Source organism: Lactuca saligna, chromosome 4 (genome assembly GCF_052625555.1).
Source record: "Lactuca saligna cultivar CGN05327 chromosome 4, ASM5262555v1, whole genome shotgun sequence".
NCBI lineage: Eukaryota > Viridiplantae > Streptophyta > Magnoliopsida > Asterales > Asteraceae > Lactuca > Lactuca saligna.
In genome coordinates, this window is record NC_136420.1 from 272157653 (window position 1) to 272170639 (window position 12987).

Sequence of the window (12987 nt, forward strand, 5' to 3'; positions counted from 1 at the left end):
CAAGGAACTCCTGAGCCAATCTCTCCCTCTCAACCCGTGGAATATAATGAGTGTTGAACATCTCTCGGAACTGATCCCATGAAACTGCAGCCCTCTGCACATCCGAATATAACCCCGTGGTCAATCTCCACTAATCCTTCGCCCCAAGCCTCAATAGGTTCAGAGCACACGTCACCCTCTGATCAGCAGGGCATGAACACGTGAAGAAACACCCTTCCACGTTTGACAACCACCTCATAGCAACAATCGGGTCCTGGACTCCATCAAAGGTAGGGGGATTCGTATTATCGAAGTTCTTATACTGGAAACCTCTACCAGCTCCTCCCCCTGCCACTGCTACAGCCGCTATAGCCGCCGCGGCAGCCATCTCTGTGAGGTCCGCATAGCGCTCATCAAAATACTCAACCATGGCGGTCTTGATCGACCCAAACAGTTCCGACAGCTCGACCCAAAACATCGCATCAACCTCATCATGTAGGATCTCACGAATCCTAGCATCCAACTCACCTGTGCTCATTTGACCAATAACCTCGGGCGGTACTGAACCGCCCTGACCTCCCTCTCCTGCTCCCGATCCTGACCTGGATCCGCTCCCAGCATGCGTCGTGACCACCATACTGAAAAACACCACAAAATCTCAGATACTTCCCACTAACCCGGGAACCAACTCCCAACTCAACCCTAGAGGTCATGGTTTCCCTGATACGCGTATGGGTCCTGTGCGTTCAGTAGTACGGGCCCATACTACCTTCCACACCTACCCATATTTGTATTAAGTACTACCACAACACCCTAGTGACAAATATACATAACAAGCGCTCAATCCTCACTCCTAGAGGAACATTGGAAATCTCATACGGAAGGAAACCCTAGGCTAGCAGGCATCATAAAATAGGCAACATTATCATGAAATCCTGAAGATCCCTCGCCTAGTACTAGCATGCTGTTCTATCAAAGCTCGAAAACAAATATCATGTATGGTATTTTGGGGTTACTTAATGGCTCCGGCTGATCGTACCTCTGCATCCTCCTTTTACTTAATTTGAAAATCATTTTAAATTCTCTTTTAAAAAAAACTCTCCCTGATTTGAGACTGGATTCACACGAATGTTCCTCCAATTCACTCAAACCAAGGCTCTGATACCAACTTGTAACGACCAAAAATTTCAACAAATTTTCAACTTAAAAAAAAACCATTTTCATAAAGTTATTACAAAAAGGTTTTCAATACATTTATTATCAGAGTATTCCCAGAACCATAACATAAGACATAAACACGAGGAGTGGTATGATCACGCCTTTGCCTTGCCACGGTCTCTTGAAGAACCTAAAAAACATTAAACCACAACTGTAAGCCCAAAACCTTAGTGAGATACCCCCAAAATACCAACCACATATACCATACACACATAACATGCTAAATCAAAACAATTCACAGAACAACCATGCACTTCGGGTCTACTGTGTGACTGGTCCGCCGTATCGGGCCTTCAGTCCACCTGGTCCACCCTCCGAGTCTATTCATGTCCTTTGAGTCTGCAGTGTGGTTAGTCCGCCCGCACCGGGCCTTCAACCCACCTGGTCCACTCTCTGACTCTACAGTATGACTGGTCCACCCGCATCGGGCCTTCAGTCGGCCTGGTCCACTCTCCGAGCCTCGGCACATCTGGTCCGCACTCGTGGGGCCTACAGCCTATCCGGACTGCTCGTTGGGCCTTCGGAATAACCAGTCCACCCTGGGTATGTTGGCCTACATCACAAAGCAGGTCCCGCCTCAACCCAACCCCAGTCAAACAACCATGTGCACATAAACATTCAATCATATAACAATTCACATTCAATCAAACCGATCTAGCAGATCATGTATCATAACATACTCTAAACAGGATACCGACCTAACAAGTCACTAGCATATACCATCCTAATACCCGGATGCAAACATAACAAGGCGACAACATAACAACGATACCCGGATTTCAATCCGATAAAGGGACGACCTTGGTGCCTTAGACCCTGTTGATATAGTGAGGATAACTTACCTCGTGATTGCTGAAACTCTGAACTAAAGAAGCAGATTCCCGAATCACCGACTCACCGAAAATCCCGAACTAGCCATCATAACAAAAATAATCATTAGGCCAAACATACATCCACTTATTGGGCCAAGGCCAAATTCTAAATCTCCTACAAAGCTCGATATTGGCCCAATTTACTAAATTGGGCCCTCCTCATCAAATGGGCCTAGATCCACAGTCCATAATAATAATTGGGCCCAAAATACTCTATCCATACTATTCAATCAAGGTCCAATCTTATTAGCCCAATGACAGCCCAAAATTAAAATGCCACAGAGGGGGTACGCTGGGTGTACCCTTCTTGGTACGTTGGGCGTACAACGATGCTCGCAAAATGGGATCGGGGCACTAGCCCGCTACGCTGGGCGTACTCATAGGTTACGCGGGGCGTAACCTCACTGCTCAACAACATCACATAACATCTTAATGGCTTAAGCTCTTAAGCCCAAACTTCAGATCCTTAGGCCAAATATGCCTAGGATCCATAAAGTCTCAAACTTTATCACCTGGGACGTCCATAAAGCTCTTAATCCAAGCTCTTAATCCATTAAGACCTACTTATCTCACACATGGAACAACCACAACCCTTAGGATGTTATTTTTCTCACTCAAGACCTCTCCTAAGGTTTGAAAGGACAGATAATCTTGACCAACTCGAAACATGCAACAAGATGAGGACTTCTGGGACAAGAATGGTGTCAAAGATTCACAACACATAGATCTACACAATATAAATGTCAAGAAAGAAGCTTTATACCCCAAATAGGCTCCAAAGGATAATGTCTTTCCAGATCTGTGTGCTCCAACCGTTCCACTTCTTCTTTGCCAACTTATCCTTTCTTCCTTTATGCTTTCCTTTGCTAATCCAAGCTTTCCAAGGCCAAACACACCCAACAATGGAGGTGGGACGGATATCTAGGGTTTCTGAGGTTAGGAGAGTGCTTATGGAGGCTAAGGAGGAAGCCTTTATGTTCCTTATATAGTGGTTGCCCTTAAAATTAAGGTTTTGGGATTCTGAGAGTACGCTGGGCGTACTCAACCATGCACCCGCATTTCTTTCCCCACTACATTGGGCGTATTTCCAGCTTACGCTGGGTATACCCAACATGATCTCTTTTTCATGCATGGTCTTCCCTTTTCCACTTTTCCCATTAAGAGCTATAATCGATATTATCTTTGAAATGTCGTAACTCCTCTACTCTAAACCAGCTCCCGATAAACTTTACATTCACACGAGGGTGGAGAGAAGCCCTATGATTCTATCAACATACACCAGTCCAAACCTTCTCGGATAAAACCCATTTCCCATAAAAGGACCAAAATTACCCTTCCTCTTAAATCTCAGGGACTCATAAATAAATACTTTAAGAACAGGGCGTTACAGACCTACCAAACTAGCATATCAACTGGCATACATCACTAGCATGCAATACTAACTCATGATCAACATCTAACACTACTAGGATAATACATCCAATGGCCCGAGAACACCAAGATAAAGGTGTTCACGGTTTTAAGAGGTCCCAAAACCGTAAACACCAAGAATAGGGCCAAAATGGTGTGTTAGGGTGCCTAGATGCTTCATAATGCCTTAGGGACTTGTCTAGATTCATCCTTGATGAGTTTATCACACAAAAAGCATAAAAACCTTACATTTTTATGTGTTTATGGTTTGGGGATGTCCCAAAACCGTAAACACCCCAAAAGGTGTATAAAAGTCCCATAAAAGTTCCATGGTTCTTCCTTATGTCAAAATCTAACCTAGACTATTGCCATGATTTAGCTAAGGGCTTGAAAACCCCCAAACACCATAAACTTGAGTTTAAGGTAGTAAACGCATGAGTTTAAGGTAGTAAACTCAAAGGAAAATGGTAAAGGGACCGTAAACTCCATTTAGGAGTGAAATGGTCCCCTAGATCCTTCCAAAGGCCTAACGACCATGTAGAAAAGCTTCAAAGGACTTGTAAAACCTCAAAACAACACATGGTCATAAAGTGTAGAGTTTACGACCGTAAACCCTTGAGTTTACTGCCTTAAACTCCTTGGGTAATGGTCATGAAAACCGTAAACTCCAAGGGAGTTTACCTTTGAACCCCAAACACACTAGCCTTTCCCTACAACACTTAGATGCAACCCTTGAGACTTATAACACTTGTATAAGGTGTTTAGCATGTCCTAGAGTGTCTTAACTTTGTTTATTAGTTGTTTAAAGACTAATGGTATACATATATGTTATATTATATGTTAACTAGGATCATAGAGTGTGTTCAAGACTTCACTTGACACCTAGCCATCCTACCTCTTCAGTTCATCCGTACCACTCACAATAGATGAATTCATACCCTTAAATTAACCTTTTAAATATTTTCAAATGTTTATAAATACTTTAATGGGGGATACAAGTAAAGTTACGATAGTTATTATCTCAATCACATGTGATTAATAACTATCGACAAGTGAATCTCTTACTTTTAAACTGTTTTACTTCAAATTTTCTTAAAAACTCTTTTACATATCAAATGCTTTTATCAAACTTCTTTTATACTTTTATATTATCAATTGCATGTCTATGTATGTATAGTTATATAAGCAATGTTTAAAAGGCTTAGGAAGGCCTATCCGCCCTATTTCTTTTTCGTGCTTGAGATATGGTCTAGTGGGATATCGGGGACCCGTCCGAAGGTCGTTTAAATATTATTTATATATCATGTGTACATATATAGTCATAAAGGTTCATCCAGTTCATTCAGTACCCTTGGGTAGCAAGGGTATGTTTCCATGCTCATACGTACAAGTTAGATTACTAATAAGCTACCATTTGGGTAGTTTAGGAAGATACTAGAACTATTATTAGAACACGATATCATACAATGAGTCAGTTCATTCACGAGTCAATACTTGCTAGATAGAGAGAGAACACACGTTACATCTAGCACACACAGAACATTACAACACATTACTATACATTTACATGAGTACATTTATATGATTACATTTACATGATTACATTTACATGAGTACATTTATATGATTACATTTACATGAGTACATTTACATGATTACATTTACATGAGTACATTTACATGATTACATTTACATGAGTACATTTACATGATTACATTTACATGAGTACGTTTATATAGATAATATCTGATGAGTTATCATTACATTTTATATGTATAGATTATGTTATATAATCCTCACTATTATCTTTACCTTGTGATACAATCACATAATCAACGAGATAGATTGGATTTAATATCCTAGTACCAAAGGATACTTTGTGGGACTAATCATTCCTATAGCCACTGTTAGCTACAGAGGATAATGAACATCTACGGATGCCTACGGTTGATACCATTACAGGTATACTTTAAGGGATTAACTATTCCTACACCCAGCTGTTAGCAACAGAGGTAACTGTACATCTACGGATGTCTTAAGTTAACATTGTTAGTTACCCTAGTACCAAAGGGTAATACTTAGGTTATTTATATTATTACCTTTAACTTGTGACTCATTTACATAACCGATGAAGTGAATTATATTTGAGTATCCTAGTACGAAAGGATAGAATTTCTTATAATAATAATAATAGTAGAACAGTCGGGTCTTGGTAGAAGGCTACATTTAGAGCAGTTAGGTCTTGGTAGAAGGCTACATTTAGAGCAGTTAGGTCTTGGTAGAAGGCTACATTCAGAACAGTTAGGTCTTGGTAGAAGACTCCCTTTTATAATAGTAGGAATCATAGGGATTTCTAGGGTTTTTCAAACGTTTACAGTTGTTCTACAAACATTTTCATACTTATACGAACTTTCTTTCAAAACAATTTCAAGTCTTTCATTACAAGTTTTACAAATTAAGACACATTAATACTTATGATCCCACCAGCTTTAAAGCTGATAATCTCTTTCAAAATAACTTGTATCCTCAGGTCAACAGTAGACAGGTAACGATACAAGGTTTAGTGAAGATGGAGCTCGTTTAAGAGTCATATTTCATTTTGATTTAGACTTTTGTGTCTATTATAATTTGACAGAACACACTTGTATTAAAATTATATTATTAAAGCAATGGATGATGTTGTTGCTTGTTTACTACTTTTTATTGTTGTGATACTGTACATGACGTCCTCCACCCCAGAACGTTTCCGCCGTTCATGGTTTTGGGGTGTGACAACCTTTTTCAAAAATTTCAATTTTTTTTAATGGTTGTCATTCCTCAGTTTGAATTCTGATACAACCGAAAGTGTCCATGAATCCCTCAGACCAAGGCTCTGATACCAACTTGTAACTACCCTAAACAATGCCAAAATTTTTCATTTAAAATAACTTAAATTTTCATTCATTGATTGTATCAAAACCATTGTTCATTAAAATATTCCAAAACTTTTGCGTACAAAATTCTCAAGTGTAGAAATCACGTGTGGAGAATGTTATGCCATCACGTGGGTCCCTTCCCTTTGGAACTGGGGTTACCTAAAACCATAGCACGAACTCTAAGCATAAAGATTAGTGAGCTTCCCATAATTCCACATACAACAAACATATCAAATAACAGTACATAGATGTGTTAGGTCCGTATCAACCCTCGGGTCTGTATCAACCCAAAATACAACATATAGCTATGTCGAATCCAAATCAACCCCTAGGTCTGTGTCAACCCCAAGTCCGCAATGACTTTGGGCCCATATAACTCACTGCATAAATCTTATAAGAAAAATAGACGGTATCACACGATTACATGCAATTCTACTCATACAATACAGTGGGTCGGCCTTGGTGCCTTCGGCCCACTTAAGGTGGTAAGAAGACTCACCTCACAGACATACAAAAAGTTGAACTGACACGCTGCTCTGAAGCCCACACTATTGATCACCTTTGAGAATAAAAACCACCAAAACTCAGACTACCATTCAAATACCTAAAATGCCCCTAGGTCAAACCATAGTCAAAACCAGGTCAAAGTCAACAAAGTCAACTGGGTGGACTCAGTCAGCACGGAGAGCGTACTTATCGTGTATGTGGGGCATACCTCGGAGTTGACTAAAGGATGGGGCACCAAACTCGTATGCTCAACATACCTTTCGATACGCCCTGCGCATGAGGCTGCATGCCAACTTCTTAACCAAGCACTTAATCCCTTAAGCACCTATGTCCAAACTTCAGAACTACGTCACATCAGATGTCCTAAGCCGTAAATTTTCCAACTTTAATATATTGCATGGCTATTAAGTCCCTAAAAACCAAAAACCCTAGCCTTTTAATCCATTAAGACCATCTAGCACTTGCATGGGGGAAAATAGTTACCAAGAACCCAACTTTATGACTTAACACCCCTAAAAACCTCTAAAAGAACAACTCAAATGCCTTGGGGTACCTCCTACTCACGAAGGCTTTGTTTGGGACTAAAAAGGAAATAACTTGAGCAATACTAGAACCAAGAGATCTTATCATCATGTTTGAAATGTTTTACCTCCACAAGGTACACAAGGGGGACTAAATGCTAGATCCAAAGCCTTGAGTGTGACACCACCACTTTAATGCTCTTACATCTACTCCAAGAGCTCCAAAAATGCACCAAAATGGCCCAAACAAGCTTCCCAAGCACAAACACTCTTATGGGTTTCGAGATAAGGATAGAGTTTGGTGTTAAAAAGGTGCTTTGAGGAAATAAGTGAGCTTAAATAGGGTCCAAACCCTAAAATTCATGGTTTGCACTCTCACTATTTACGCCTTGCGTACCTGTGTACGCTCAGCGTTCTAAGGCTCTTCAGAGTATGTGCTGCATACGAGGGTGTACTCCAAAGGTCTTAAAATTTACAACATTAACATCAGGGACTAAACTTGCAAAATAAACATAACTTAAGAATTAAAACGAATACATGAAATCTAGGTGTTACACTGCATCAGGAATCAAGTATAAAGGAATATGTTTTAAAAAAAGGTTACATGTTGGAAAACATATAGCTTCTGACTCACTTGATCATAGCAACGATATCCTTCCTATCTAACACCAACTCCAACAATACACAAATAGCAGAGTTTGCCCCCAACTTGCTCCTCTCAACATGAAGACGGAGAACAAAACAAGTACATCCAAAGACTCATATAGCATATTAGTCTGGTAGGTGACCATATAGTTTCTCAAAAGGAGACATTCTTGAATCCAATGCAGTGGGGATAAGATTAATCACATAAACAACAGTTAATACTGCTTCTCAAGGTTTTAAAAATCGGTCGAGGCGTACGCCTCGAGGCGGAACAAAACTGATTATGAAGCTACGCCTCTTAGGGGGGAGAATGAGGCGCACGCCTTAGTCGTTTGAGGCGGTGAAAGGCGGTCCGAGGCGGGGTGTTCCGAGGCGAGGCGTAAGAGGCGTTATAGGGTTTTTTTTTTTTTGACTTTTTGACCATAGAAATCACGAAATCACGTGATAAAACCTAATTTTCTCCAGCCGTCACTCCCTATTTGTCTCGGTTCTTCTTTCTTTTCTTTCTTTTTCTCTTCTCGTTTCTTCTTTCTTTTCTCTTCTCGTTTCTTCTTACTCCCGCTGTTAGCCAAATCGAACATGGTCATCAACTTGTGAGTTAAAATCAAAATTGCTCCCCACTTCTGCATCAAATTCCGAAGGTAATGACTGCTTCAAATTGCTCCCCACTGCTGTAATTGAAGTTGGACTTCTTGAAGGTTGCTTGACTCTTGACTGATTCAAATCAAAGGTTAGAAAAAATTGGAAATTCTATCAGCTTTACTGTGTTTTCATCAGTTTGTATCTTCTTTTCTTTTGGCAATTACACTCTCCTTTTGGTAATTACACAACTCGAATTAGGCAACATAGTGTTATCAGTTTGGTAGTTTCTCCCTGTAATGCTTTTGTACACTTACTTTATTGGAGAATATTTATTAAGTTTTGGACTTAAAATGGCTTCTAAAGGAGCACGAAATGATCCAGCTTGGGATCATAGTGAAGAGGTACAAGTACCTGGAGAGGGTGCCAAAAAAGGTTACAAATATCTCAAGTGTAACTATTGTAGCAAGGTCATCAAAGGGGGGGGGGGGGGTAAAACGAATGAAGGAACATCTTGCTGGATCACGAAAAGATGTTGCACCTTGTTTAAACGTGCCCGACATAGTAAAGGAAGAAATAAAACAATATCTAAAAGCATATCAAGATCAGAAATTCTCTAAGCAACGTAATTTTGAGGAAAATGTGGGTTGTGGATCATACCATATGAGCAATAGCAATAACAATGTTATAGGTGCAAATTCTAGTCCTAGTGTTAGCACCAAGGGGGTTAGAGGCCCGATAGACCATTATATGGAGATTCCACTTGATGATGACCAAGGGACAGTAGCGGTTGAGAAGATGACACCAACGAAGGCTAAAGAACACCGCAATAGAGTTTGATTGGATATTGGGCGATGCTTTTATGAGAATGGGATGCCATTTAATATTGCATCGAGTCCGGCTTTTGTAAATATGGTGCGTTCGATTGGTAATTATGGTCGTGACTTAAAACCTCCTTCAGCACACGAGTTGGGCACTTGGATTTTAAAAGAAGAAGTCAAGACAACCACTACATTTGTTGATGACATAAAAGCTACATGGAAGCAAACAGGAGTTTCATTGTTATCAGATGGCTGGTCCGATATTAGAAACAGAAGCTTGATTAACTTTCTTGTGAACAATCAATATGGGACAGTCTTTTTGAAAACTGCTGATGCGTCAGATTGCATAAAAAATGCACAAAAGTTGTTCGAGCTACTTGATGGTGTTATTGAGGAAATCGGTGAAGATATTGTCATTCAAGTGATCACAGATAATGCAAGCGCGTACAAAGCTGCTGGTACTTTGTTGATGGAGAAGCGAAAACATTTATATTGGACTCCGTGTGCTGCCCATTGCATAGATTTGATGCTTAAGAATATTGGAGGGTTGCCACAAAACAAAAATGCTTTACTTAAGGCGAAAAAAGTAAGCAATTTTATTCATAACCATCAATGGGTTTTGAGCTTAGCAAGAAATTTTGCAAAGAAAGATCTTCTTCGCCCTGCTGCCACCCGATTTGCCACTGCATTTTTGACACTAGAAAGCATGTACGAGTTGAAACAACCATTACAACAGATGTTTGTTTCAACTGAGTGGTCAAATTGTGCTTGGGCTAAGAAGTCGGATGGAATAGCTGTCAAGAAGATTGTCATGGATGAAGTTTATTTTTGGCCAAGTGTGGTTTATTCAATGAAAACCACAAAGCCTCTGGTTCATGTTTTGAGACTTGTTGATGGTGAAAAAGAACCAGCAATGGCTTATATTTATGGTGCTATGGATGAATGCAAGGAAAAGATTGCCAAAAATTTTGATGGGGATGTGGGTTCTTATAAGGAAATATGGGACATTATTGATGAAAGATGGGAGAATCAAATGCACCGTGACTTGCATGCAGCGGCTTATTTCTTGAACCCGCGCTATAGGTGGAGTCCCGATGTTTCCCGACATCCCGAGATAAAAATGGGTTTGTATAGGTGCATGGAAAGACTCTTGGATCAAGAAACTAATGAAAAGGTTGATTCACAACTCGATGAGTTTAAGTACAAGAGAGGGTTGTTTGGATATAATGCGGCTTTAAAATCATACCTTAAACGGCCTCCGGGTATAAACTAGAAGTATAATTATATATACATTTTTTAATTATTATTAAATATTATACTAATATGAATTTGGTTTTTTGTTTATTTATGTAGTTGAATGGTGGGATAACTTTGGAGAGAGTGTGCCCGAGCTCATGATGTTTGCAACAAAAATATTGGGTCTAACTTGTTCCGCTTCAGCTTGCGAAAGGAATTGGAGTACATTTAATCAAGTACACACAAAGAGAAGGAATCGGTTGACTACGAGTAAAATGAATAGCTTGGTGTACATTATGTACAACAAGAAGTTAAAGAGAAAGTTTGTCTCAAAGAAGAAGCTAGGAGAGGATGATGATCCCTTAATTGTTGAGGAATTGCCATCTGATGATGAATGGTTAGCCGACCCAAGTATTGAAGATGATGAGAATAGTGAAGAAGTTGGAACGGATGAAGTTGCAACAGAAGTTGGAACAAGTGCAAGTTCTAGTTCAAAAAGGAGGAAAGGTGTTCAACTAAATTTGGTTGATGAAGATGATGAGCTTGATGGTCAAATGGAAGATGATGATGACCTTGGTTTATGTTGATTTGGCTTGATTTAAAGACTATTATGCGTTTGTTTTTATTAATTTGGCATGCTTTGAAGACTATTATGAATTTTAGTATCTTTTTATTTTTGGGATGATGACATTAAGTAATACTTTTATGTTTGAAATTGGACTTTAGTATGTTTTTTATGATTAATATAATATATTATTATTATTATTTTATTCCGCCTTGAGGCTTACGCCTCGTTTCTCCTCGAGGCTTACGCCTCGTGAGGCGAGGGGTAAACGCCTTGAGGCCCAATTCCGTATTTTAAAACCTTGTTGCTTCTCCCTAAAAGGCACTAGGAATTTACGCGTAGTAGAGCAATGAGCGGGTTGTATTAATAATATAACTGTGTTTCCATTCTGCCATACTGTTTTGCTGAGGAGTACCAATACATGATGACTGGTTTATGGTACTATCAGAAGCAACTAATAGAGAAAAATCATTAGAGGTATATTCACTGCCTATTTCACACCTGAAAACACTTTATCACAACTAAATGCTGATTTTCAATAATAGCTCTAAAATTGTTTTAAATGCCAAGGAAATGAGATATACATTTCATAAGATAAACCCAGGTATATCAAGTAGAATCATCAATAAAACATACATAATTGGTTGACCCAACCATTGTGGATACCGGTGCAGAATCCCACACATCAGAATGAATAATATCAAAAAGAGCAATAGAACAAAACATACTTTTATTGAAACGTAAAGCATAAAATTTTGCTAGTTTACAACCACTACAATCAGAAATATAACAAGTGTTCAAAATTCTCAAAACACTACTAGATGCTAGAAAATTCAAACGTGATACAAATACATATCCCAAAAAAGAAGGCTAAAGATAAAACTAAGATGACAAAGGAATCAAACAAAAAGAAGACAAATCAATGTTGGAGGCAACAACAACAGACAATTTGAGAACCTCTAATACATAAAGTTCTCCCACCCTACGGATGATCCCAATCACCCTCTAAGTGTGTTGGTCAATTATAACATAGATATAATCAGAAAAAGAAAACCCCATTACTAGACCTACACAATTGGCTGACTGAAACAAGATTCAAAGTGAGTTTGGGAATGGAATAAACATTAGGGAGAGACATAAAAGGGATAGAGACAAACCAAACACCCTCAACTATCATAGATATATCACTAGCATACATAAAATACATAGATGACATGCATGACAAAGAAGTACATGATAACAAATAAGGAGGCATGTGATGGGTTTCACCATAATCTAAAATCCACAAAGATGAAGGTATACTCGAGGTATCGAACGAAGTGAGACCAGAATGAGATATATATGCAGACATAATAGTAGGATTGGAGGCCAAATACCGTCTGAAACTCTCAAAAACCTTGGGATCCAATGCAGAAGGTGTCATGTTGCCATCTGACTCAATGTCAACTAACGGAGTAGCAGTAGCAACAATTAACTATGGAGGGCGAGGTGTCAATGGAGGAGCACCAGAAGAACGCGGCTGAAACTTCTTCTGGCCAGACCTATGTTGTTGTCCCGAGTATGTTTGACCAGATCTACCCTTGTTAACTAACAATGAACACTGAACTTTCCAATTATTTTTCTGATTCTAGAAGGAATGCTCATCATAAGCAACCCTTGGAGTTTCTCAAAACTGATTAGTGAAAACAGCAAGCACAACAGGAGTGGAAGTAGGAGTAG

The 12987-nt window shown here is 39.3% G+C and overlaps 1 protein-coding gene across 1 annotated transcript; it reads left to right on the forward strand.

Annotated features, from left to right (window-relative positions):
- Positions 1-9558: 9558 nt before the first annotated feature.
- On the forward strand, positions 9559-11290 carry LOC145040668 (uncharacterized). Its single transcript, XM_078988575.1, has 2 exons — positions 9559-10729; positions 10821-11290. The coding sequence occupies exons 1-2, from the start codon at positions 9559-9561 to the stop codon at positions 11288-11290; spliced, it is 1641 nt and encodes a 546-aa protein (XP_078844701.1).
- Positions 11291-12987: the final 1697 nt, after the last annotated feature.